The sequence below is a fragment of the Macroventuria anomochaeta genome (assembly GCF_010093625.1).
Source record: "Macroventuria anomochaeta strain CBS 525.71 unplaced genomic scaffold BU25scaffold_2, whole genome shotgun sequence".
NCBI lineage: Eukaryota > Fungi > Ascomycota > Dothideomycetes > Pleosporales > Didymellaceae > Macroventuria > Macroventuria anomochaeta.
Window position 1 is genome coordinate 1,247,429 of NW_022985363.1, and position 22,432 is coordinate 1,269,860.

Genomic DNA, 22,432 nt, shown 5'->3' on the forward strand with positions numbered 1-22,432 from the left:
TTCCAGCGCTCGTCGATGCATCGCTTCTGCCTCCTCGTACTTGCCCTGCCTCTCCAGTACCGACCCAAGCTTGCTGACGCTGGTGAGCGTATCGGGATGCTTGAGCCCAAGCGCCTTCTCTCTCGTCGCCACTGCACTACGCCCAATCCGCCCCGCCTCTGCATACTGCCCCATCAGCATCAGGTACCACGCCGTGTTGGTCGCGATCGTCGCTCGGTGCAGACTCGCCTCGTCGTCCTTCTCCATACTGTAGCTGAGCACCTTTGTTGAGTGTGGAAGCAGAGTCCGACAAGCCGCCCACGTTTCATGCTGTCCGTTCGGGAAAGCCGCAGCCATGATTCGCAGCGACGCCTTCTGCCACACATCAACTTGACTATGCAACTTCACCCATTCTCTTGTCGCCAACTGTACTAGGCTGTGCATCTCGAACAGCTGCCACCCGAGTTGCTGTCCTGACTGCTTTCCAACTTGTGTCTGGACCAGAGAAAAGCTGGTCAAAGGCGCTACTGCTTCTTCAAATTGCAGCCTCGTCTTGCCCTCGTACAGCACGTGCTCGGGAATGCCTTGTCTGTCGAACATGGTCATAAGCGACAGTAGGTCCGCTGCCTCGGGCCTCGTCTTTCGGATCTGCTCAAATGAGATTTGCCAGGTAGCTATGACTGCGCTGTTCGCGCTAGTATCCCGCCGTATGTCTCTTGCTTTTTGTCTGTTTAGGAGGAACGCTTGGTTCTCCACGCTCTCGTGGAACAGCTCCAGGTACGTGGAGCAGGTGATTCTTGGCTCTCTTACAGCGATATACGCAGCCGCCTGCGTGACAGCAAGCGGGATGCCTTCTAGCGTCCTGACAAGCGCTCTTGCGTCGCCTTCAGACGACTTGTCCACCCGCGTCTTCGACTTTAACAACGTCAGTGCGTCTCGCTCGCCCATCGCCTCCACCTGAACCACGTTGTGCCTTGCTCCCACTAGGTTCACGGCGGCGATCAGATCCCGCGAGGTGACCAGTATCCAGCCGCTCGGCGCTTGCGGAAGGAAGCTCGCCAACGGCACCGCCGCTTCCCGAGCGGGATCAGCCTCATGTGCAGCGCTACCCGAGTCATCGCTGGCGCTGGCGCTGGCGCTCGCAGACGCGAACACTCGATCGTCGTCAGCGTTGTCAACAATCATCAGCCATCGCCCGTTCCTCTCGTCGCAGAGCCAGTTGCACACCAAGCGGAGGATATCCGTTTTTGGATCGTCGCGACCTGGAAGCTCGACCTGGGCTGCGATCTCTCGGTAGGCTTGCTTGAACCTGACGGCGTTGCTCGCGTGCACCCAGAACACCCACATGTGCGGCGCAGACTCTCTGGCTCTGTACGCGTACTCGATGGCAATCTGTGATTTTCTAGGAACAGCATAAGCAGATATCCGTGACTGCTTGTGCATGAAAATGCTTACCCTACCCCTCCCAGACCAACAAGCGCTACCCGGCTGTGATCCTTTGAGGCTGTACGTCTATGCATCTCATCAATCTTTGCAAGGATGTCTTGCCGGCCCACGAATGCACCATCTCTCTGGAAGGGCATCATAATCGACGGTTTGGGCCTGTTCTGCGCTCGCGCTAGGGACCAGCATCATTAGCTACGATCAAGCAAAATAGGAGCTATGCAGACATAGCTCCTTGCTCAGACTGATTTGGAGTGTCACAGCTACGTACCGAAGCGATCTGCCACCACACCCGGAGCATCCTGCGCAAACTGCCTAAGCTTGTCCCGCGCGCTGCTATACCCTCGAGCGTTCTTGTTGTCGAACTTGACCATCATCGAGTGGTCGGTGTCTAGGGGGATCTTGTCTTCCATGTTGTCTGGAAGCTTGAGAAGCGCCGAGTCACTGTCTACCGCCGTGATAAAGTCGCCAGTCCTCGTCCATCGCTTGCTCTCACTATCCTGTCATGGACGCATTAGCGATGTTCTCGCGTCTTGGTCAAGGCGCAGCATCTTACAAACTGCAGCTGCCGCGTCTGCCTTGTCTCGTAGAAGCTCACCACCTTGCGGTCTCGGACGAGGTTCCTGAAGTCGTCTAGCTGCGATGCTAGCAGGTCGGACTTTATCTTGACCTGCTTCAGCAGCTCTCTGCGCGGGTGACCGTCCTCCCCAGCAAGCATTTTCTGGATGTCGTCCACGATGAGCCCCCTGTGCGGGATCCCAAACAGAAGCATGCCGTACGTGGCCTTGTGCAGAGAAGCTATCGTCGGGTGGTCATCTTCCGTCGTCTGGACCGCCTTAACAAGACACTACGCAGCTGCTTAGCCGTGTGCACGCAGGTTCTTGGGTTATACGACCTACATGGGCGAGTATGATACCGCCAAAGCTATGCGCAATGAAGAAGAGCGGCCGCTGTCGTTCCTAGCGCATTGCATCTGTCAGCCTTGCGCTTGCGCACTCTCACAATCCTCACAACTCTCACAACAGCAGTCCCCATCTCTACTCACTTCCTCTGTGCTCCGGATCTTCTTGAGCTCCTCTAGCAGGCCCCGGCCGTAGTCCATAATGGTGTCCACCCCGTGGCTCGACAGCCTCGAGTTGTAGCCATAGATCATCGCGCGACAGCACGGCAGGTCCTTGGACAGGAAGTCGCGCAGCCACATGCGCCCAAGGTTGCCTTTGCCCCGCCATGAGCCGTACGCGTGGCCGTCGAGGCCGGTGATGGCGATTACACTGCGCGCATAAAGTCAGCAGTTAGACAGCAACGACAAACAGTAAGAGCGGGCGTTCTAGACAAAAAGAGAACTACATGGTGCATACTCTGCAACAACTGGTGCGTCAGACGCTGGCGTGTACAGCTGGGTGAAGCCGAAGAAGTGCTGGTCGAAGCTGATGTCCGTGTCGCCCATCTCCACCTGCCATTCTCCCAGCGGGTCGGCTGTCAGCGCTGACAGGAACGCAGGCACCCTGTCACGGCACTCCACCAGCGCAACTTTTTCCTCGTCGTCGTAGCAGGAGGGCACAACAACCACCCCAACAGCTATCTTCGACTTTTCTTCGTTTGTTAGGTTGTCGCTGATGGCTGCCTTCAGCGATGCCGCCAGCTCCTCGTCAGGCTGCGAGGCTGCGAGGCCGGTGACGCGGAGAACAGGGCCCTTCTTCGTGGCGGCCATGTTGGTTCAAAGGAACATCGTTAAGCGTAGTGCCTCCCAGCGTCTACAGCCTGGAGGGCGCGAGCAGGCCGGCGGAGGGTTGATGACATCGTGAGCAGGTGGTGAGCGGCCATCGCTGGGCTGTGCTGCGTGCGCTGCGTCGCATGGGCTGATGTAGGCAAGATGATGCAGGCTGAGTCCCGCACATGGAGCTGGCGGCCAGCTACACAGCCCCAAGCGTCCAGCGAGCGCCAGCTTGCAGCCTGCTCGGCCCGTTCCGTGTCGATGTACGACAGCTGCCCTGGGCAGCAAACATTCACTTTTGCTTTGCGCATCCTGACTATCTGCCGTCATACGCTTGCATCGTGACCGATTGAACTGGGCCAACGTTTATCGCTCGGAGAGAACATACAACCCCAACGATGCAGCCATTAACCCAAGGTTCCGCTGGTATCAGCATGCATCTGTGTGCTATGTGTACTTGTCAGACGTTTCTGTGTCAGATAAGGTCGCTAATGCTGCTGCCGCCGCCCAAATAACATGGCAAGAGGCATTTCGACACAGCCGATGGTTCACGCGTTGCTGGACGTTGCAAGAATGGTTGAGTTCTTCTCCAAGGAGTGGAAGCCACTAGGAAGCAGAACATCGCTAGAGCAGGAAATCCACAATATCACCCAGGTCCCGACTGAGGCATTACGAGAACGAGCCCTTTCCGAGTTCAGCGTTGAGGAGCGAATGGGCTGGGTAGCAGGGCGCTCTACACTACAAGAGGAGGATACTGCATATTGTCTATTAGGAATTATGGGTGTATTCATGCCGCTAATATATGGAGAAGGCAAGGCGCATACATTCAAGAGGCTTGTAGGTGAGTACAAGAGAAGGACAGCCCTTGACTCTTATACTTCTCCACGGACGCTGTCCGGAGGGTTTAGGGGATTCTTCAATAGCGTGTGAAGACGTACCTTCAGCCAATACGGAAAGTGAACCTCCTGCAGCGAATGAAACCGTATATAACTCGTCTTTAGATACTTTGTATCTCGTGCACATCTGAGGCCGTGCTGCCCACTAGCAACAACAGTACAATTCCAGCAAGGACAAATTGGCGCATTGCAATTGTTCCAGCATGCTATGGCTAGCGGCCATCACAGGTAGTCGAACGTAAGAATACTGCAGCTTGCCGCCGCTGGCATGGAGAGAATAGCCGACGCGTATTAACCGCAGGGCTGTAAGCACCTAAATCAGAAGGTGCAACCGGCAGGAAGAGGCCAGCGACAGGGCAGTGCGGGAACTAAACTTGAAGAACCTAAACAACCACAGAGGGGCCACGGCCGCCGAGCGCCACGCTAGAGTATCCCAGCGCGCTGGATCGCATTTTGCGATCTTCGCTCCCGACCGGCAAAACTGCCGGACTACATTCAAAGCTTCGGGACAAAATCTTCCGTGAGCCTACTTTGCATCAAGCCCACCAATTTCAACGGCGTTCCTCGCGATCGCGAATGGACAGGGGGTAATTGACGTAGGGTCGATTGACGGCATTGACAAAACAATCGACAACATGGCCAACATAGCACTGATCTCTGCAGGAGGTGAATTCCCTAAAGGGGAATTGGCTGAAGAATATTGATACTTCAACTACAACTCTATAAACCTGCGTATAAGAGATAGCGAAGGTCCGAAGTGCAAACCCGTCCCGCTACACCGTGTGTCCCGGCATGTAGGGATGGATGTTACAACCACTAACTTAATATTAACTAAGCTAGCCGAGCGCTGGCGCAAGCCCTGCCTGTAGGTGTAGGAGATATATACGCTGCCTGATTGGAGTCTGATCACGTTCCTAATGGTCATTGTGGCTAATGTCGAATCAGAGAAAATTTGCAACGAGACCAAGTTTGTACATATCATCAGCCTTATCCTAATTGTCTTGTTGGTTTTAATCTTCGCAATTGCATAGATACAAATGCAAAAGGTTACATTTATGTTTCGTTCTTGAGCTCCGTGAAGATGCGACCGCAGCAGCTCGACTGTGTCTTTGTGTCCCTGACGTGATGCCAGCTTTAGGGCCGTTGATCCTTAACGTCTATCCAAGCGTGCCGGGACGCACGGTGTAACGGGACGGGTTTGCACTTTGGATCTTTGCCATCTCCCAATCACAGTTGCAAAGACCCGTGGTTAATGCAATAATATTCTGCACATGTTAGTAGGCATATCGGACTGGAATCATAGACCTACACGTCCCAGAGCTTTGCCGCATCCTTGTAGTTGCGTTCAGTGGATCCCGCAAGCCTCTTCTTGTGTGACGGTTTATGGAGTGAAGAGGTCATGTCTGCCACGTGTGCTAGTGCAGTGCTCTTGCCTGTTCCAACAGCACTTTCTGGCTGCACGACAGATATGTCATGTAAACAGACCCTGATGACTGCCGGGTGAGAGACAATCACAGAACAAGAACAGAACAGAATATACCGATTTTACTGCTTCGCGCGGTTACCCCTGACTTACTGTCCTGCGCGGTTACACCTTCACTTATTGCATTTACTGCGACATCTTGACAACAACATACTTTTTCAAATTCAGTGAAGCCGCTGTGACCCCTTTACATTGCAGTTTCTTTGCTCTCGCCGCCCGTTTTTCCATGTTGCTTATGATGGAAATGTAAACAATGATTCAAAGGGGTTTGATCATAGAAGGGATCGTACACAACCGATGGGGACGGGCTCCTTGGCGGGTACTGCCCAGATGTGCAAGGCACACCCAGATGTAAGACTGTTGGGTATGTTGCAGCAGTCAGACGCTTTGATAGGACAGTGAGAGTCAGTAGGATCTGTGCCGCAAATCATTTCAAGCATGCTTGTAACTTCTCGTGATGATCGCGCGTAGTTGTGGCTGTTACAATTTCCGTTATGTTACGAAATGTTGTCGCTGACTCATCCACCACGGTTTCGTAACTTGAGTTTTGGAAAACCCGAAAATCCAGGCTGCCGCTCGGCAGCCAACGCCACAACTCTGCAGTTTCTGAATTCTGGTTTACGAAATGTGGGGAATCCTGCATGCAATAGCAGCAATCATGAATCGAGTTCCAATGATACACTTGCCTATATGGTATATCGAATTGCTTGCGATCCTTGTAAATGCTTGTTGCTGATATTTTAGGTCTTTTACAGGCCAACTTGGTCTTTTGGCAGAGTGAATTCTTAATACTGAAGTGCCGTGCATCAATTCAATAATGCTAGAACTTCAAAGACGGGTTTTGGAAGGTACATATTGCAAGGCAGTTGGCTGTAGGATGGCTGAATGTGGATATAGGGCGACCTCGCTCCGTACACTTTGGCTTAGATCCTTATTTTTGCAACCTGCCTTTGGGTCACTGGGCTTGCTCATACTCATTGGCACAGTGTCGCCGGTACTTCACTACCTCCGGTGTACGCGACCCTTTTTCATTGAGATGACTGCCTTGCTAGTCGCTTGAAGAGAAGCTTACCTTGCGACGGTGTTGTGTGCTGTGCTGAGCGCGAAATTACGTGACTGCGACGCGTCTTGTGCCTAATATTTGCTTCCCTGAAATGTACGTCATGACTAAAGCTGCCAATTGATCGTGCGAAAGCTTTTGCAGACACCGTGAAGTTGTTTGTAGCCAGCAGTAAGATACAGCAGAGACAAACTGTCGTACGAGTGCCTGCCTGCCCTCCCTAGAGTCGTGACGTTGCGAGCCAGTTGAAAGCTCAAATTTTCGTCGCTGTTTGCTGCCCCAAACAAACACCAACTTCGCCTGCTATAACACCTTGCTCACTGTGAGCTGAACTACCTGCACATTTATAATGGCTTCGCAATCAGGCATGGTCGATCCGGCCATCTTCCAGGACCTCCAGGCGCGCGTCGACGAAGACACAGCTGTCCGTGATGTGAGAGGTCACCCCGCAAGCTGCACGTGAACACGCACTCATAACGCGACAGGAGCTGAAAGACATCATCCAAGCTCTCGAGAAGCACAGTAAGACATCTCAAATTGATGAAGAATACTAGCTAAAGCATATCAGACCGCAATGTCTCGTTCGTACTATCAAGAGCACACTCCACCCCTGTCGCCAACCGTTAGTCGCTCACCGAACATGCAAAGATGCACTTACTCACGACTATGCAGTCCGCGAAGTCCTCAAGGCGGCAGAAGAGTCTATAAACACTGTCATCGATGATGTCTCGAAGCTGTCACAGGCTGCATCAAAGCTGCCATACTACAAGTTCAACAACATGTGGTCTCGTCAGATGCAGAGCGCCGTGCGTCACCTCCATCTTCCATTCAAGCGCGTCACTCACATTCTGGCAGGTAGAGGGCCTTCTTCTCTGGGGCTGGCTGGGCGGCTATAAGTATGACGGCGGTGATATCAAAGCCGGGCGCTTACTTACTATCGAAGAGCTGGGCGAGATTCTGAAGAGTAGGGAATTCCCAGCAAGCTACGAAGCAAAGAACTAACATCACACAGTCCCGGTCAACCTCAAGGAGCGAGACGAGTTCCACCTCACGCTCGAAGAGTATCTGCAATCCCTCATCTCGCTCGTCGAAGAACTGGTACGCAACAACACCCCTGGTCTCAAGGCATGCTCACTAAATATCAATATAGACTCGACTTGCACGTAATGCCGTTACACTTGGTGACTACGAGCGTCCCATCCTGATCAACCAGTTCGTTAAGGATCTGTTTGCTGGCTTCCAGATCCTCAACCTGAAGAACGACAGCTTGCGCCGCCGTAGTGATGGACTCAAGTACAGGGTCAAGGATGTGGAGGATGTTGTGTACGATCTCTCGCTGAGGAACTTGCTACCTAAGAAGGGGTAAGCACCACCTACAAGATGGCAGATGGTAGTTGGTTTGCAGGGACGCATATCGAAGATTGCTCTTGCCTGAGACTCTTGCAATAAAACCAAAAGCCTGAACAAGTTCAAGAGTCTCACGAATCAGTTCGACCACTGTCTCTACTCGTCTTTGCATGGATATCGTGAAACCATCGAGGTGCTCGGTGATTGCTCGCGCTAGATGTCAACCCTGCACGGACAACATCTCCAAAACTTTGACATCAACACTAAAACAACGACAACACGGCCGGGTGCCACTTCCACTCCTTTGATTCTCCCTGAGGCCTCTCACTAAGCCACTGAAACTCTCAATTCACTCGAAAAGTGTGTTCCGCAGCACCCGCATCTTTCTCCAGTTCAGCACACAATGGCCAGCGCAACCGGCATCCCCGCTGCTCCAGCACCTAAAGCGCCCGCAACGCCCATTGAGCCCCTCAACACCGACGTTGCGCGCATCTATACGCATATCCATCCCATTCTTGTGCTCTCGCTCTACGCGTATAAGTTCAAGGATCTCGTCGCCGACCCTGTCCCAGCGCTCCTGAGCACACTGCTCCCCCTCGCTGTCCTACAAATAGCATTTGTAGCTGTTTGCCTACCGCCCACGAGCGGTACGAGCTCCACACAGATCAAGAAACAGAAGCGCGGCGAGAAGAAGAAGGCTGCGCCTAGCACGATTGAGAGGGGCATCAATGGGACGATTGTGGTACGTTGGGACACTATATTCATGAATGGAGGTGCGAGAAAATACGGACTGACACATGGCATAGCCGGCTTTCCTCTCCCTACTCCTCACGACCCTGGCTTCGACGCCACTCCTTACCGCTACGCTCGTTCTGTTCGGCGCTCCGGTGACCTCACACCACACGCACACGCTCTTGGCTGGCGCGCATATCGCGGTGCTGAGCACACTGCCGCTGGTCTATGCACATGGCGTCAGCGGCGAGACGTGGAGGGAGGTTGTGGCGCTTTTGCTGCCGATTGATGAGGTCTATGGGGGTTTGATTGGCACGGTGCTGGGTGCTTGGTTGGGCGCTGTGCCTATCCCCTTGGACTGGTAAGTACAAGCTTTGAAATCGGCGAGAAATGACATGCTGACTTATTCAGGGACCGCGAGTGGCAGAAGTGGCCCGTCACGATCGTCACAGGTGCGTATATTGGGTATGCGGTGGGCAAGCTGTTGGGAGGTACGCTGCTCAAGGGCAAGAAGATCATGTTCGAGTGAGTGCAGACAGCACCGCAAGCGTACAGCATTTCGATGTACAACATTATTAGACAACAATTCCAGCATCAATTACCACACAGCAAGGTGCTACGTCAAGTCCGGCTCTTCATGCACATCGTGCACCTACACTTTGCATTGCGCAACACACTTGATGCATACACTTACCGATCTTAGCAGCCGTTTACAGCATCCGACACCAAAGGATCAAGTCCATAGAGATCACCGAAGGTATGTACAATGGTACATATCTGCCGTCGCAAAGCAGCGCTCGGCTTCCCGCACCTGCAGCTGTTCAATGCATGCTAACGGACGCTCTCCGCCTGCCGTCCGGAGACCTTCCGAGATGAGCTTACACCACAGTATCATAACTTCGACTTCGCCAAAAGTATATATGAGGCTCCTGGGACCTGATTTGGAGACAGACCGGTGACGACACAACAATACTTCCTCAATCCTGCTTCTCGAGTCTGCTGACAGTCTACTGCTTGCCTCAGCTCATCGTTTTCCATTACATCTCCAAACAGCACCAAATATATAGAGTTGACCAACATGCCGAAGACGGACGTCCTGATAGTAGGGTCTGGCTCAGCAGGCATATTCGCAGCAACCTGGCTCGCCACCTACAACATCCCCTTCACAATTCTAGAACGGCGCTCCGGGCCCCTGGAGATAGGGCAAGCAGACGGCGTCCAAGTCCGGACAGTCGAGATCTACGACTCCTTTGGGCTCGCCGAGGACCTGCTGAGAGAAGCCTACCACATCTACGAAGTGTGTTTCTGGGGTATCGACGATGAGGGCAAGGGCGGTATCAAGAGGAAGAGCAGGTCTATCGACACTGAGAGCGGGCTCAGCCATCTGCCGCATGTCATATTGAACCAGGCGAGGATGAACGGGCTGATGTTGGGGAAGATGGAGAAGATCATGAAAGAGAAAGGGGTGTGGAAAGAGGCGACTGCGAATGGGATCGAGTACGGTTGGACTGTGACAGGTATTGAAGTCGATCAGAATACCGTCACAGACCCAGATGCACACTGCGTCCGCGTCTCTGCCTCCAAAGACTCCAAAAGCGAAATATGGGAGGCGAAGTACGTCCTAGTAAGCACTTCACCTCCCACCACATATACAATGATTCTTGCTAACGCGCCCAGGGCTGCGACGGCGCCCACTCAACCGTCCGCCGCTCCCTCAACTACCACATGCTCGGCGACACCACCGACACCGTCTGGGGCGTCATGGATATCTACCCACTCACCAGTTTTCCCGACATCCGACGCAAATGCACCATCCACTCCACCAGCGGCAATCTGCTCATCATCCCGCGCGAAGGTGGCAGCCTCGTGCGCTTCTACATCCAGCTCCCCCCGGGCTCGCAGCCAAAGGATGTAAAACTTGAAGACCTGCAAAACGCCGCGCGCGCAATCTTTGCGCCGTATAGTATGGACGTTGCGGAGACGTTTTGGTGGAGCGCATACTCCATCGGCCAGCGCCTAGCGGACAACTTTCACAAGGACATGCGCATCTTCCTCACCGGCGACGCATGCCACACACATTCTCCCAAAGCCGGGCAGGGCATGAATATCTCCTTGCAAGACGGGTACAATTTAGGATGGAAACTGGGCTCTGTCCTCTCTGGGCTGTCGCCCCCGAACATACTTGAGAGCTATGTCCAGGAGAGGAGTAAGACTGCGGCAGATTTGATAGCCTTTGATAGAGAGCTCAGCGCAATGTTCTCGAGAAAGGAAAAGATAGATGGCGAGTTTGCGGAGTATTTTACGAAGAGTGGGAGGTATATGGCGGGTTTTACGGCGCGGTATGAGGACTCCATCGTCACAGATCTTAATGGCAGTGAGGAGGGAGGAGCGACGGGGGTCAAGGTGGGGATGCGGTTTCCGAGCGCACAAGTCATCAGGTTCTGCGATGCGAAGCCCCTGCAGTTGCAGACTGTTATGCGAAGTGATGGGAGGTGGAGGGTCGTTGTGTTTGCGGGGGATATTGGGAAGAAGGGGAGTAAGCAGAGTAAGGAGAGGTTGGAGAAGGTGAGTGCAACCGCTTTTCTGCTGTGGTTTGCTCCGGGTACTGACGATACCAACAGTTCGCGACGACCCTCGAGCACGCTATTCGGCGGTTCACGCCCGCTGCGTCGCATCCCGACAGCGTTATCGAGCCTATACTCGTCCTGAGCACACGCTTCAAGGATACTGAACAGGGTCAGGTACCAGAAGTCTTTAGCCCTAAGACTGGCAAGTGGGGAATCAAGGATCTGCATAAGACGTACATCGATGACGAGCACTACAATGCTGGGCATGGATATGCGTACGAGAAGTATGGTGTTGATCCGGAGAAAGGTGCGGTGGTTATTGTGCGACCGGATCAGTACGTTGCGAGGATTCTGGGGTTGGACGATGGAGCGGGCGTGGAGAAAACCTTCTCGGGATGTCTGTTAGAACAGAAAGGCGTGGTGAACGGGGTTGGTAAGCACTCGTTGCACTAGATAGGTTGGGAAGCACAACGTCTTGCACTAGAAGTCATCCAAATATACTCCTCTCCCCTTCTCCTTCGCCAACTCGAGCAGTTTGCTTCCAATCGCAATATCCATAATGCCGAAACCCACGCTCTTATAAACCACAAAGCCATCGGCGAGCCACTGCTCCAACCCCTCAGGGCTCTCACTGGACCTCAAGTCCTGGATCTTGCCCACCTCCAGCATACCCTCCCTCCTAATTTCTGCCCTATCTAACTCACCCGCCTCAGCCAAGCAGCCTTCGGCACTGTCCACTACAACCTTGCTCTGCCACACCTGCTCCTTGAAGACGCCGGCCGGATCTGCAATACTCTTGAGCAGCTCGGGGTCGATTTCCTGCATATCGAGGCGGTAGCTCCCGATTGCAGCAATGTACCTCGTCTTCGCTCTCGCCTTCTCGCCCGTCAAGAACTTGGCCGGGAAAAGTGGTGTCGTAGACGGAACACCGCAAAATATCACATCCGCATCCACGACCAGATCTTCCAAACTCTCCCCCTCTTCACGAACATGCAGCTGCACGTGTGACGGCACACCGGTCTCTTTCAGCCCCGCAATGAGCTCGTCTGCGCGCGCTTTACTGCGGTTCACGATCGTGATGTTCTCGATGTCTGCCCCCCGCAGAATCAGGGCGAGTCGTATATGCCATCGCGCTTGCGCGCCGGCACCGAAGACTACGATGTTCGCTGTTCTCTTCCTCAACCTGTACAACAGAATACTCCCCAGCGCAGTCCTGAACGCTGTGATCTCCGCTGCATTCAACACGCCCACCGCTTTGCCTTCGGTGTCGCAGATCGCCAGGGTGGCTTGAATTCCAGGTTTTGGCTTCTCATTCAGGGATGGGGGCTTGGCTTGCGATATCCCAACAATTTTGACGCCGATATGGTGGGGCGTTGTTGCGGGCATGAACACGCTGCTTTGGTCCCCTCGTTTGATAACGGCGCGCTCGGGCTGGTATTGGGCTTCATTGTAGCAGGAGTATTGGACTAGGGATTGGATGAAGAGGTCTGCTACGTGCGAGACGTCGGATTGGGAGAGGGAGGAGAGGATGGATTTTACGTCGCTGTCCGAGAGGATTGTGAACGTCATGTTGAGCGGTGTCAGGTGAATTCCGATGCTTGTGGAACAGACAATGGCTATAAGTCTGATCGAGTGACTTCAAGTTGTTTATCAATGCTCGGAGTCACCTGCTACTTCGTACTTGCAGTCAGAATCCTGTTCCGATATCGGTGGTGGATGCCGGTCTCACAGTAAAGCCGCAGCTATGCGAGGACGTTCGATATGTACTAAGTAGGGCGAATTGAACTAATCAAAAGCCCTCGATTGCGGTTGATTTGACCCGAGAATAGTGAGGTACTCGATATGGGGTTGGAGGTTGGGTTTCCGGAGGACTCACATCATCCGGCCATAGGATTTTGTGGGACAGTCATAGACTAACCTAGATAGGCAGGTGGCCATAGAAATGTAAGGATTAACGCATAGGTCTATGGCCAAGTGCAGCTATAATAGGTAAAGTCTAGAAAGGATTTAGAACGTGTTTAGAACATGCTTTAGTAGAACAACTAATTATATAGCTGTACCTAAGATTACTATACTTTACGTAGCTTTATATAATATATATTAACTAAATAACCTTACCTAAGCTACATAGTAGGCATAGATAATACTTAAGAAATATATAGAATACTCTAGATGATCTAAGTACATTCCAAACATGTTCTAAACACGTTCTTAACACGCTTCACTTATATGCATCAAACCTAGATAGGCTAAATTGTATTCAGCGAGGTTAATCAGCTACTAAGCCTATATTAGATTAGTCTATGGCCAGCCATCTGAATCCTATGGCCAGATGACATGCATCATCAGAATTTTGACGGAAGGCGCGGGCTACGTCAACGCTAGTGATCTGCAGACAACCACGACTCCTACAAAGGAGCTTGTTTTAAGTGAGTGGTGTTTGCCAAGCTTACGCTTCTGCTGATGTCAAAATCCTTGGTGATGTGGCGGCGGATCCATGGCCAGGCATGCTCGGATGCATTAAGCTCTGGTGAATGACCCGGCCAACCCAGCTTCTCTACATCAGATACCCATAGAAAATTGGTTGCAATCCGTGAAGTATGAGAAGGAGCACTATCCTCAAGTAGAACAATTGTCCTACTTCGCTATTTCAGGTGGTTGATCCATGGGACAAGCACCTTTAGTGCCATCTCACGGTGCCAATAACCATCGATGCCTCCACGCAGCCGCTTCCCATGAGTATATTTATCTTTTTTGGTAAAAGCGTGCTTATGTGATCAAAGTGCTGACACGTGCTCTTCTTTTTGCACCTCGTTGAGTTGGGTTGGCTTCAAGGCCTTCAGTGCGGAACGCTTCTGCTTGTGCTCCTTCACGGCCACTTCTTTCCGTTCTTCATTCTCCTTCTCAAGCGCCTGTTTGGCGGCTTGCTTCTCTGCCTTGGTCTCACATTCATATATAACGCAAGGGTCTTTTGCATTGTAAGCAAATGCGCCATAGAACTGTAATTGAGAGTACTTAAGATTCTGATCTTTCTTGACACCTTCATCGTACTCTTTGTAAGGGGCTGACCCTGAGAATAGATGCCGGATAAGAAAGATCAGATGGGGATGCCGAGCTTTGACCACTCACTAAAAACGAGCTCCTTCGTACTCTGCCTCCGAAAATAGGTGACTACTGTGGAAGGGTTGGGAGTATTGATTGATCTTTTTGAGCTATGGCGAGGATCGATCGGGACTATATAGTAGAAGGGAATAGTATGGAAGCAAACCCGAGCTAACCGAATGAGCTGGACAATCAGTGCAGCGGACCGTTAGCAAATACTGCAACGGACCGCTGGCGAACAACTACTACGCCAACAAACGGTTCAGATGTTGTACTCGACCGCCAGAAGAAGTTTCATGTCGATAGCACCCAGACGCCGTCTCTATGTTGACACGCTCAAGACCTCCGCATCACCTCCATCCTTCACCCATCGACTACCGCATCATTCCACAGCCTCAATGGCAGCCTCAATCTTTTCCACTTCTTCGCATTACCACACTCTACCTTCTTCTCAGTAACCAGTTTCCTCTTGCCTGCTTTTAATTTCACGATCCTCGACTTTAGGTTTGTTGCAGCCTTCTGCCTGAGTATCTCTGCCGCGGCGCTTTCTCTTGCTCTGAACTCGCATGCTAGGAAATCCACCTCCTCGCAGAACCATCTGAGACTTTGCTTACACTTTTCCTCCCGCATGCAGTTTGAGTCTCGAACGTCGATCAGTGCGACATCACCATAATGGAGCTGCGCGAAGCAGCTGTTGTGATTGTATCCTATCACGACACCGAGGTTGCGGACCTCAATCTTCGTTGTCGCCGAAGTATTGAAGATGGATTCGGACCCATGATCGCAGAGCCGACGGGTCGCAGAAAGCAGTCATAGGGTCATGGTGTAGAGGAAGAGAGCTGTTGAGGAGGAAGACCAGATCGTCTGCGAAAAGGCCAGTAATGAATTGACTTAGCAACGTACAGCACTAACCCAGCGATTTGTCTCCATTTGCAGGCAGCAGTTCGCATGATAGCCTTAACAGTTCGTTTTGGAGGTGCCGAAGCAGCTCGAGGGTTCGGATGTGAGCGAGTACCTTCAGTGGGAGTTAGAGGCGTACGGGTTTCGTCGTCATCTTCGGCAGTATGGTAAAGATTTATACTTAAATGAAAGGATATGGTAGGTACACCGGAGATATTTATTCGATCGATGGCTGTAAGAAACCAACGAAGTCCATCGCACGATATGTTACTCTCACTTCGTGAGCCGAGGAGCAATGGGACATGGTGGCATCTCCACAGGTCATTTCGCTGCAGGTGAGAGAACCAAAACTGAGCGAGGTGGTTGCTGGTCAGGTATCACATTCAAGACATGGTTCTACAGTACAGGCGAGTTAGTGAATCTCCCTAATCCCCTGTCACAAATGCACTCTAAGTGGCCAGAGTACCCATAAAGAGTGGTGAGGGAAGTAGTCGTACATATACATGCCTTTAGAGCCTGACCCATATCTTTATAGCCCCTAAACCAGACATTCGTAGCCTCTCGCAAAGGCCACAGATAGGTGATAACGTCACATATATTACTATAGATCAAAATCTGCAGACATATTAGGGAAACAGAGCCTTTATTTCCCCTGACTACCCCTTTACTGACACCTGGCAGCTGTCGGAAACGAGCGTCTCCGCATCCCGGCGCTTAGTATACCAGGTTCCGCACATTTTGCCAACCATTTTATGTCTTGTCCTCATTGAAGCGCAAAAATTGAACAGTGAATGATTTAAATTTGTACGCGATACATATCGTAGCTTTGGAGTGATATTTAGGGTTGTGTAATTCAGATGATCAGGCGAAAGACAGGTTCTGAACAGACGCTCGCAGGCTGCTCAGCCTCGCGCAACCATCAAAATGAATCGCAATGTGTCGCAAGCACGAATGGAAATGTTACAAAGCATTTACTCTCTTCTTCCATTTTCTTCAATATCAGTTGCCATGTTTTTCTACCATCATTACGTCGTCAGTTCCATCGGGGACCCATGTGGGCAGTGAAGTTGTAAAAGGGGAGTTCATACTACAGCGCGAAGGACTAAACGGCTGGCTCAAACCAATGCATCAAAGTTCACCTCGACCTCGTCGCTACGGCGCAGTTTAGTTACGGCAACGTTGCAATACGTCAGTGATTTGGACAGGTGAGTGTACGGCAGCGGACCGTCATCCGCGATGAGTGCTTCCCAGACCGTCGCCATGGCTTCTAGGTCGTTTTCTCCTAAGATTACGACAGAAGCAAATAGTCAAGGTATGATCAGGAGCGTTGCCAACACTTGAAGGACTGCTCATTTTTGTGTATCGATTGGTAGTCGTATACCGTTTCCATTAGCGCCGAACCATGACAAGGCTGTCGGTATTGGACGGTTCGCTGAGACATGACGAATGCACTCGATTATCCTCCGAGTGTGGGTGAGAAATTGTTCTACTGGCTGGTTTTGTAGTCATTTGGTCCACGGACATTGATGGTAGGGTGCTCAGCTCAGCCTTGCTAATCAAGGAAAATGCCAAGTCATGAGATGATGTTTAGGGCTCTGTGGTGCGGATGACAGAGCTAGAAGTGCGAAGAGTAGGCCGTGCATTGGATTCGGACAGGCCGCTCAGCCTTGCGCATCCATTAATCAAACACAGCTTTTAGCGCAACCGACGCGTTTATTGAGTGTTATCAGCATCTCGAGGCGCTGTAGTCTCCAAGTGCCAGTAGTACTTCACTAGAACTTCAATATACTCGCTGAAATTGTCGGCTAGTCCATGCAGAATCGGATAGTGGAATACTACCATCTTAATCCTCAAGGTTCCCGTAGAGGTGAGCGGATATATGTTTGTAATAACGTCTATGAGAATTAACATAGCCTAGGAAACTACCGGAACAAAATATCAGTCGATCGAAACGCCGAAGCCCATCGTAGCAAACCCAAACACATTTCATTGGGCTTCATCTGTGCCCGCACCACGTCTTCAAGCGCCTGATTCCTTCTGTGCTCCCGAGTCGACAACGGGGTCCTTCTTATCACTACCACCACCCGGCAGAGATGGAGTGGCACCGTCGCCGGGGGGAACTACGACGGGCTCCACAGGTAATGCACCACTGCATAGTGGTACATCGTCCGTTGGCACATCAGGCGGTGGTGTGAGTGCACGCTGCACGGGTTCGCCATCTCCAGCAGGTACAGCATCCTCCGCGCCTGCAGGAACACCTTTCACCGGCTCAGCCACCAATGATGCGCTCGAAATGGAACTTGAACTCGACGCATCAGCCCCGGCTTTCGCCGACTTCACGCTCCCGGCATCATCCACGATCACCTTGATGCTTGCTGAGCACGAGACGAACACCTCATCCGCCCCACCGGCTTCGAGACCGTACTCTTTCCCGTGTTTGTCTCCAAACACTGCCATTCCAAACAGACCCCCCATCCGTTGCTTCGGGCGGGATTGCTTCCAACCGCTGAAACTGATAGGCTTGCCCTTTCCGCCAGCAAGCCAAAATAGTGTAGGCGGGATTCGATCTGGTGGTTCAGCGCCACCTCGTAGGTGCGGGAAGGATGGGATGAGGACTTGAGATGGGACGAGAGGTGCGGTTTGGTTGAGAGGCGATTCAGATCGGCGGCGAAAAGATGCTGGAAGGCTGAGCGTGGAGAGGCGGAAGAATGAGGAGCGCTTTGGAGGTCCGGAGATGGTAGTTGTGAATGTTGTAGGGAGTTGGAGGCCTTCAGTACCTGGTCGAACACTTCTCACAGAAGATGCTGGCTGTGTTCCTCTCGAGATATGTGCAGGAAGAGGTGCACGTCCGTTCATCTTCTGCTTCATCCTCGCCACTCTCTCTGGTGTTACAACACGAGGCGGAGGTAGATCGGCATCACTGTCGGTATCGATGTAGTCCGGACAAGGGCCATGGCAGGTCAGGATCCATTTCTTGAGCTTGAAGCTGAAAGAATTTGTAGATAACCCTTCACGGCCACTGCCGCCTCTGAGCCTTGGTATCTCTTTACCGAAGGGATTCCCGCCTTTGAGCTCAAGACGCATGCCGCCAATCTTAGTGCTCCCGGTATCTTGGCTGCCAAAGGTAGTCCCACTGTCAGTGACATCTACCAACGCTTGCGAAGGTTTTGTTGGCGGTATTTGCTGCGGGGAGCGCTTCCTGTATACCTCACTCCCGGCCAGCGCAATGTCCAAGGGTGATGCTTGAAGATCAATGACTGCACTTCCACTTGCTTGTACCTGCTTCACAACGACTGTGGTAACATGCGGCTTTGGAGTAGCAGCTCGGCTCGCAGGAAAGGATGACTTTCTGCCACCATAGTAGACAGTGTTTGAGTAGTCGGATGATCCACGCTTGCTTGGAGAGGTCCTGGGACTGTTGCTTTGGTCGGTCAAAGGACTTGTGGATCCGGCACGGATAGCGATTGCATGCTTCGGGATCTCATGCTTGTGAACGAATGGAAAGTTCTCTGAGTTTGGCAGGCCATGCAGATGATGTAACTTTGGACTGGCAGGCTTCTTCATTGTTCCCTCTGTACAACTGCTCGCGGCGTTGTATGCGAATGCATTATGTCTCCGACCATCAGGAGATGTTGTGCCCAACCTGGACGGCGGTCTTGTAACTGGCTCTCGATGTTGGTGGGCATTAATTGTATTCGCCGCAGGCAAACGAATGATCCCAGGAGGAAGCCTCGAAACCCTGGGCGGGTTACCGATTCTCTTTGCAGCACGTTCGGGAGTGACAGGACGCGGCCCTAGAAGGACCGAGGAACTGCTATCTGCGAGATGAGCAAGGTGACGTGCGTCAATTGCAGAGTGTCTTCTGTGAGGATTTGCATGCTTGCGAGCAGATGAGATGTGCGAGCCCGGGCCACCAGTCGTACAGGCGCGACATGGTTCGTTATGCACTATTTTTGGCCCTCGCATACCGCAAAAACCGCAACGCCGCTTCTCAATACTTGCAAAGGAGTGATACGACTTAGGGTCGTAGGGACAGGGCTGCTCGACTTCGCCAGTGGTAGTGACCTCAAGTTGGGGTACGAGTAGCTGCTCACTATCAGCAACGATCGCCTCTCTCCTTACACACTTCGAGGCTTGGTTCGGTGCTGTTGTTGGGCGAATGATCAGGTCGTTCTTCGGAGTCGACGTACGCAAAGAAGGTAAGACATGTATTATTCCTGACGATAGACGCTGGAGCAGAGTCTTTGGTCGCCGAGGCGCAGGCTCATTGATAACCGGAGTCGCAGGCCCATGTTGTTTGGAAGCTGTCATGTCGATATTCACCTACGATGTCTGTTGTATGCAACACTTAGCAGCGTGTGTGAAGTATGGGTAAGGGATTGAGGTCCGTGAATGTGCCACAGCACAATCTTCTGCTCGAAAAGCCAGAGGACTTTATGCGCGGCAAGAGAATCAAACAGCTCTTACAACTGTAGTATATGTGTTAACGAACGCCCGTCGACTAGTCGCATCACCGCCAAACGCTATCGCTAGACATGTGCTAGGGCAGCCACGCAGCGATACCTTCCTGGATATGGCTGTTTTGCGCAATCGTGGAGGCCGGATGGTGAAGAGTGGTACAGCGTTCTGGACCAAGCCTCGTCATCATCCACAGTGCCCCTTGCGTGGACGACGGACGGCGAAAAAGGCTCTAGGTACGATTGTGATACAGTGTTGACCCTTTTGACTCTCAAAATTGCAGAGATACTTCACAAGGTCTTCTCTTTCTTCAAGTCGTTGATGATCATGTAGCGTGCGAAGGTAATCCAGCCCCAACGGAACCAGCGCATCTGACTCTCGTGTGCCGTTGTCATAGCCTTCTGGGCGGTCCTGTACGCAAATGGAGAGCTAACGAACAGTAGTGGCGTTGGGAAGTTGCCAAGCTCCTTCTTCCTGGCGATGGCAGTTATCAAAGTAGCAGGAGCGTCCAGCAAGCTTGCGTATTTCCGGAAGATCGAGGTCGTGGTCAACGCGTAGAGCTTGATGGGACATTCCCAGCCACTATGTCTATGCATAAGCGCCTTCAGGAAAGTATGTGCGCCATCGTAGAGCGACTTATGGTTCGGGTGACCAGAGACCCCATGGGCGTCAAAAGTGATGATAGCATCGATGTTGGCTTGTGGGGCTTCCTTGGCTGAAATCGAGGACATCTTTGGGGCAAACGTTGCCGTCAGAAGGTTAGAGATCAGACGAGGGTGCCATGTCACGGTCATGGAGTCAGGAAAATTCCTTTGACACAGTTAGTTAGTGATCCGATGATCTGCGGTATGATACTGACTTGTCTTCGATGACGTGAATGTCGTCTTTGTTGCCAATACCGAGCTGCAGACCGCTCTTAACCAGCTCTTTCTTACGCGTCTCACCCAGACCATCTGCGTCGCCTGCATTTCATAATTAGCGTGTGCTTGAGTACACGTCTTTGAGCGCGTATACCACTGCTCAAACATAAGATCTTCACGTGATTGCCGAGTTCTGGACGCGTCAAAGACAGCAAAGTAGGTGCAAAGAACATTGCTTCATCATCAGGATGAGCGATGAGCAACAGGATGCGCTTGTTCTGCAGTGCGGGGAAGGATAAGCTCAAGGTACTCGTGTAGAGCCAGAAGCCAACAATGATAAGGGGCACAGAGCCCACGACAAGCCAGTTCATTGTGAGTGTGTGACAAGAAGCGTGTGAAAAGAAGTGTGTGAAAAGAAGTGTGTGAAAATGGTCAAGCTATGGAAGGGAGGACCGGTAGCATCTCCATGGAAAGTCGATGTATGGAAGGGAGGAGGTCCGGAGCTGTGGAAGGAGCATGGACCATGCCGTCATCCAGGGTCCTCTCCCGCAGGCAGAGCCGCACTGAACATTTGTCCTCTCACACGACACCAAACAAACAACGCGAATATCACACATATATATACACACCATGGCCGCTGGCAACCGCAAAGAGCGTCGAGCAAAAGAAGCAAACAAGACGACTCCACACCCGCTCGATCCCACCACCGAGCTCGACGAAGAGAGCGTCAAGAACATCCTGAAGCACCCAGACCGCGCTGGGCCGAAGGGCAAGACACTGTTCGAGCTGGCAGATGAGCGACAGCGAGAGCTCGATGCAGCGAAGCCAAAGAGCAGAATCGTAGAGGTACAGGAAGCTCTGAATGAGCCGGTTGGAGCTGTGGGCGATGCCATCCTCTACGCGATCTCCATGACCGCGCTGCACCTCACACTCGATGTCATCGTCTACAACCAATACCGCGAGGCTATACTCTGGGACGAGATCTTTAAGCGCGCCGCCACTGCTTCACCTATCTTCGCCATTCTGGTGTACCTCACCCACGTCGAGTTCTCGTATCGATTCCCTGTACTGCGCAACCTTGCATTCTTGGTTGGCTCTATTGCAGCTGGCTGCTACATCATCTATTCGGCAAACACATACGGCTACTTCTACGTGATGAAGGCGGCACCACCACTCGGCGCCCTGTGGGTCTGGAGTGTTATCGAGATGAGCCTTCCGTATGCAGCAGCCAATGTTGTTGCCGTGATTGTCTACATATGGTGGAATAAGTTTGACTTCTTCTGAGGTGTGACCTTTAGGGAGTGCCGCTTTTACGTTCGTTGCGGACGGCGGTTTGACCCTGCATGGTAGCTTGCTCGAGGACTTCAGCGGTCCTTACACCAGGCCAGACCATTGCAGGATGGGCAGGGTGTCATTTCTCTCTCGAGATGAAAACATAGGCTTCCTAGTGGGGCAATGAAGGGACCACCGAGGAGAAAGGCAAAGGTCGCGCGCCGCAGTGGAAGCATTGACAGCTGCACTAATGTAGGCAACTTCGTGATTGACATCACAATTGACGCTGAACCTGCACTTAAGGGGCAGTCGCAGCCTGCCCGAGGTCACTATTGTCTGATGCGGGTGGGGGAACGATTCCTAAAGGACACGAGGTCATCACCAGATTTAGTCCTCCACAGAGGGCGCAGCCAGGGTTCTGCACGCGAGTGTGCCTTGCATCGACGGCGATTGGGGCCGTTTTGACTGCAGCCAAGCGGAAGACCGAACGCTAAGCGATGCTGACCCGAACGAGCGGGATCCCTCAACATCGCGGCTCGTCCTGCACCACGAACCACGAACCGCGGCATCGGTTTGCCACGAGAGAGCAAAACCATATTTCATCATGGAAGACTCGAAG

General features: G+C 52.3%; 11 protein-coding genes across 11 annotated transcripts in view; 5 read left to right on the plus strand and 6 right to left on the minus strand.

Moving 5' to 3' along the window:
* Window positions 1-3,308, minus strand: part of BU25DRAFT_86650 (uncharacterized protein) — a 4,991-nt gene extending 1,683 nt beyond the window's left edge. The window contains exons 1-7 of the mRNA XM_033712188.1: window positions 2,781-3,308; window positions 2,468-2,693; window positions 2,322-2,381; window positions 2,021-2,269; window positions 1,694-1,922; window positions 1,435-1,597; window positions 1-1,381 (exon numbers count right to left, since the gene is read on the minus strand). The exon at window positions 1-1,381 is cut by the window's left edge and continues 6 nt beyond it. Of these exons, the coding sequence (XP_033567149.1) occupies window positions 1-1,381; window positions 1,435-1,597; window positions 1,694-1,922; window positions 2,021-2,269; window positions 2,322-2,381; window positions 2,468-2,693; window positions 2,781-3,133 (2,661 nt within the window). The 5' untranslated portion in view covers window positions 3,134-3,308. The remainder of the gene's footprint in view (window positions 1,382-1,434; window positions 1,598-1,693; window positions 1,923-2,020; window positions 2,270-2,321; window positions 2,382-2,467; window positions 2,694-2,780) is intronic.
* Window positions 3,309-3,421: 113 nt separating this feature from the next.
* On the plus strand, window positions 3,422-4,116 carry BU25DRAFT_406242 (uncharacterized protein). Its single transcript, XM_033705221.1, has one exon. It carries the CDS (start codon window positions 3,653-3,655, stop codon window positions 4,064-4,066), a length of 414 nt encoding a protein of 137 aa, XP_033567150.1. The 5' UTR covers window positions 3,422-3,652; the 3' UTR covers window positions 4,067-4,116.
* A 2,749-nt stretch (window positions 4,117-6,865) lies between these two features.
* Window positions 6,866-8,049, plus strand: BU25DRAFT_382930 (Translin). The gene is made up of 7 exons (XM_033704261.1): window positions 6,866-7,008; window positions 7,061-7,097; window positions 7,144-7,197; window positions 7,248-7,381; window positions 7,431-7,539; window positions 7,588-7,673; window positions 7,726-8,049. The coding sequence occupies exons 1-7, from the start codon at window positions 6,925-6,927 to the stop codon at window positions 7,939-7,941; spliced, it is 720 nt and encodes a 239-aa protein (XP_033567151.1). The 5' UTR covers window positions 6,866-6,924; the 3' UTR covers window positions 7,942-8,049.
* Window positions 8,050-8,178: 129 nt separating this feature from the next.
* Window positions 8,179-9,183, plus strand: BU25DRAFT_357917 (glycosylphosphatidylinositol anchor biosynthesis protein 11; the record flags this gene model as incomplete). Its single annotated transcript, XM_033703584.1, has 3 exons — window positions 8,179-8,664; window positions 8,729-9,015; window positions 9,066-9,183. Exons 1-3 carry the CDS (start codon window positions 8,326-8,328, stop codon window positions 9,181-9,183), a joined length of 744 nt encoding a protein of 247 aa, XP_033567152.1. The 5' UTR covers window positions 8,179-8,325.
* A 549-nt stretch (window positions 9,184-9,732) lies between these two features.
* BU25DRAFT_487348 (uncharacterized protein) lies at window positions 9,733-11,682 on the plus strand (the record flags this gene model as incomplete). The annotated part of the gene is made up of 3 exons (XM_033711269.1): window positions 9,733-10,278; window positions 10,332-11,219; window positions 11,276-11,682. 3 exons carry the CDS (start codon window positions 9,733-9,735, stop codon window positions 11,672-11,674), a joined length of 1,833 nt encoding a protein of 610 aa, XP_033567153.1. The 3' UTR covers window positions 11,675-11,682.
* Window positions 11,665-13,068, minus strand: BU25DRAFT_406244 (NAD(P)-binding protein). The gene has a single exon (XM_033705222.1). It carries the CDS (start codon window positions 12,788-12,790, stop codon window positions 11,702-11,704), a length of 1,089 nt encoding a protein of 362 aa, XP_033567154.1. The 5' UTR covers window positions 12,791-13,068; the 3' UTR covers window positions 11,665-11,701.
* A 1,618-nt stretch (window positions 13,069-14,686) lies between these two features.
* On the minus strand, window positions 14,687-15,070 carry BU25DRAFT_330572 (uncharacterized protein; the record flags this gene model as incomplete). The annotated part of the gene is made up of 1 exon (XM_033702365.1): window positions 14,687-15,070. A coding segment is annotated over one exon (384 nt), but the record flags the coding sequence as incomplete, so codon positions are not given.
* A 2,172-nt stretch (window positions 15,071-17,242) lies between these two features.
* On the minus strand, window positions 17,243-18,787 carry BU25DRAFT_454120 (uncharacterized protein; the record flags this gene model as incomplete). The annotated part of the gene is made up of 1 exon (XM_033709850.1): window positions 17,243-18,787. One exon carries the CDS (start codon window positions 18,785-18,787, stop codon window positions 17,243-17,245), a length of 1,545 nt encoding a protein of 514 aa, XP_033567156.1.
* A 1,184-nt stretch (window positions 18,788-19,971) lies between these two features.
* BU25DRAFT_487350 (phosphatidylinositol glycan class L) lies at window positions 19,972-20,912 on the minus strand (the record flags this gene model as incomplete). Its single annotated transcript, XM_033711270.1, has 3 exons — window positions 19,972-20,491; window positions 20,541-20,643; window positions 20,696-20,912. 3 exons carry the CDS (start codon window positions 20,910-20,912, stop codon window positions 19,972-19,974), a joined length of 840 nt encoding a protein of 279 aa, XP_033567157.1.
* Window positions 20,913-21,171: 259 nt separating this feature from the next.
* On the plus strand, window positions 21,172-21,825 carry BU25DRAFT_427748 (uncharacterized protein; the record flags this gene model as incomplete). Its single annotated transcript, XM_033708468.1, has 1 exon — window positions 21,172-21,825. One exon carries the CDS (start codon window positions 21,172-21,174, stop codon window positions 21,823-21,825), a length of 654 nt encoding a protein of 217 aa, XP_033567158.1.
* A 40-nt stretch (window positions 21,826-21,865) lies between these two features.
* Window positions 21,866-22,199, minus strand: BU25DRAFT_86781 (uncharacterized protein). Its single transcript, XM_033712189.1, has one exon. The coding sequence runs from the start codon at window positions 22,086-22,088 to the stop codon at window positions 21,906-21,908; it is 183 nt and encodes a 60-aa protein (XP_033567159.1). The 5' UTR covers window positions 22,089-22,199; the 3' UTR covers window positions 21,866-21,905.
* Between the last annotated feature and the right edge of the window lie 233 nt (window positions 22,200-22,432).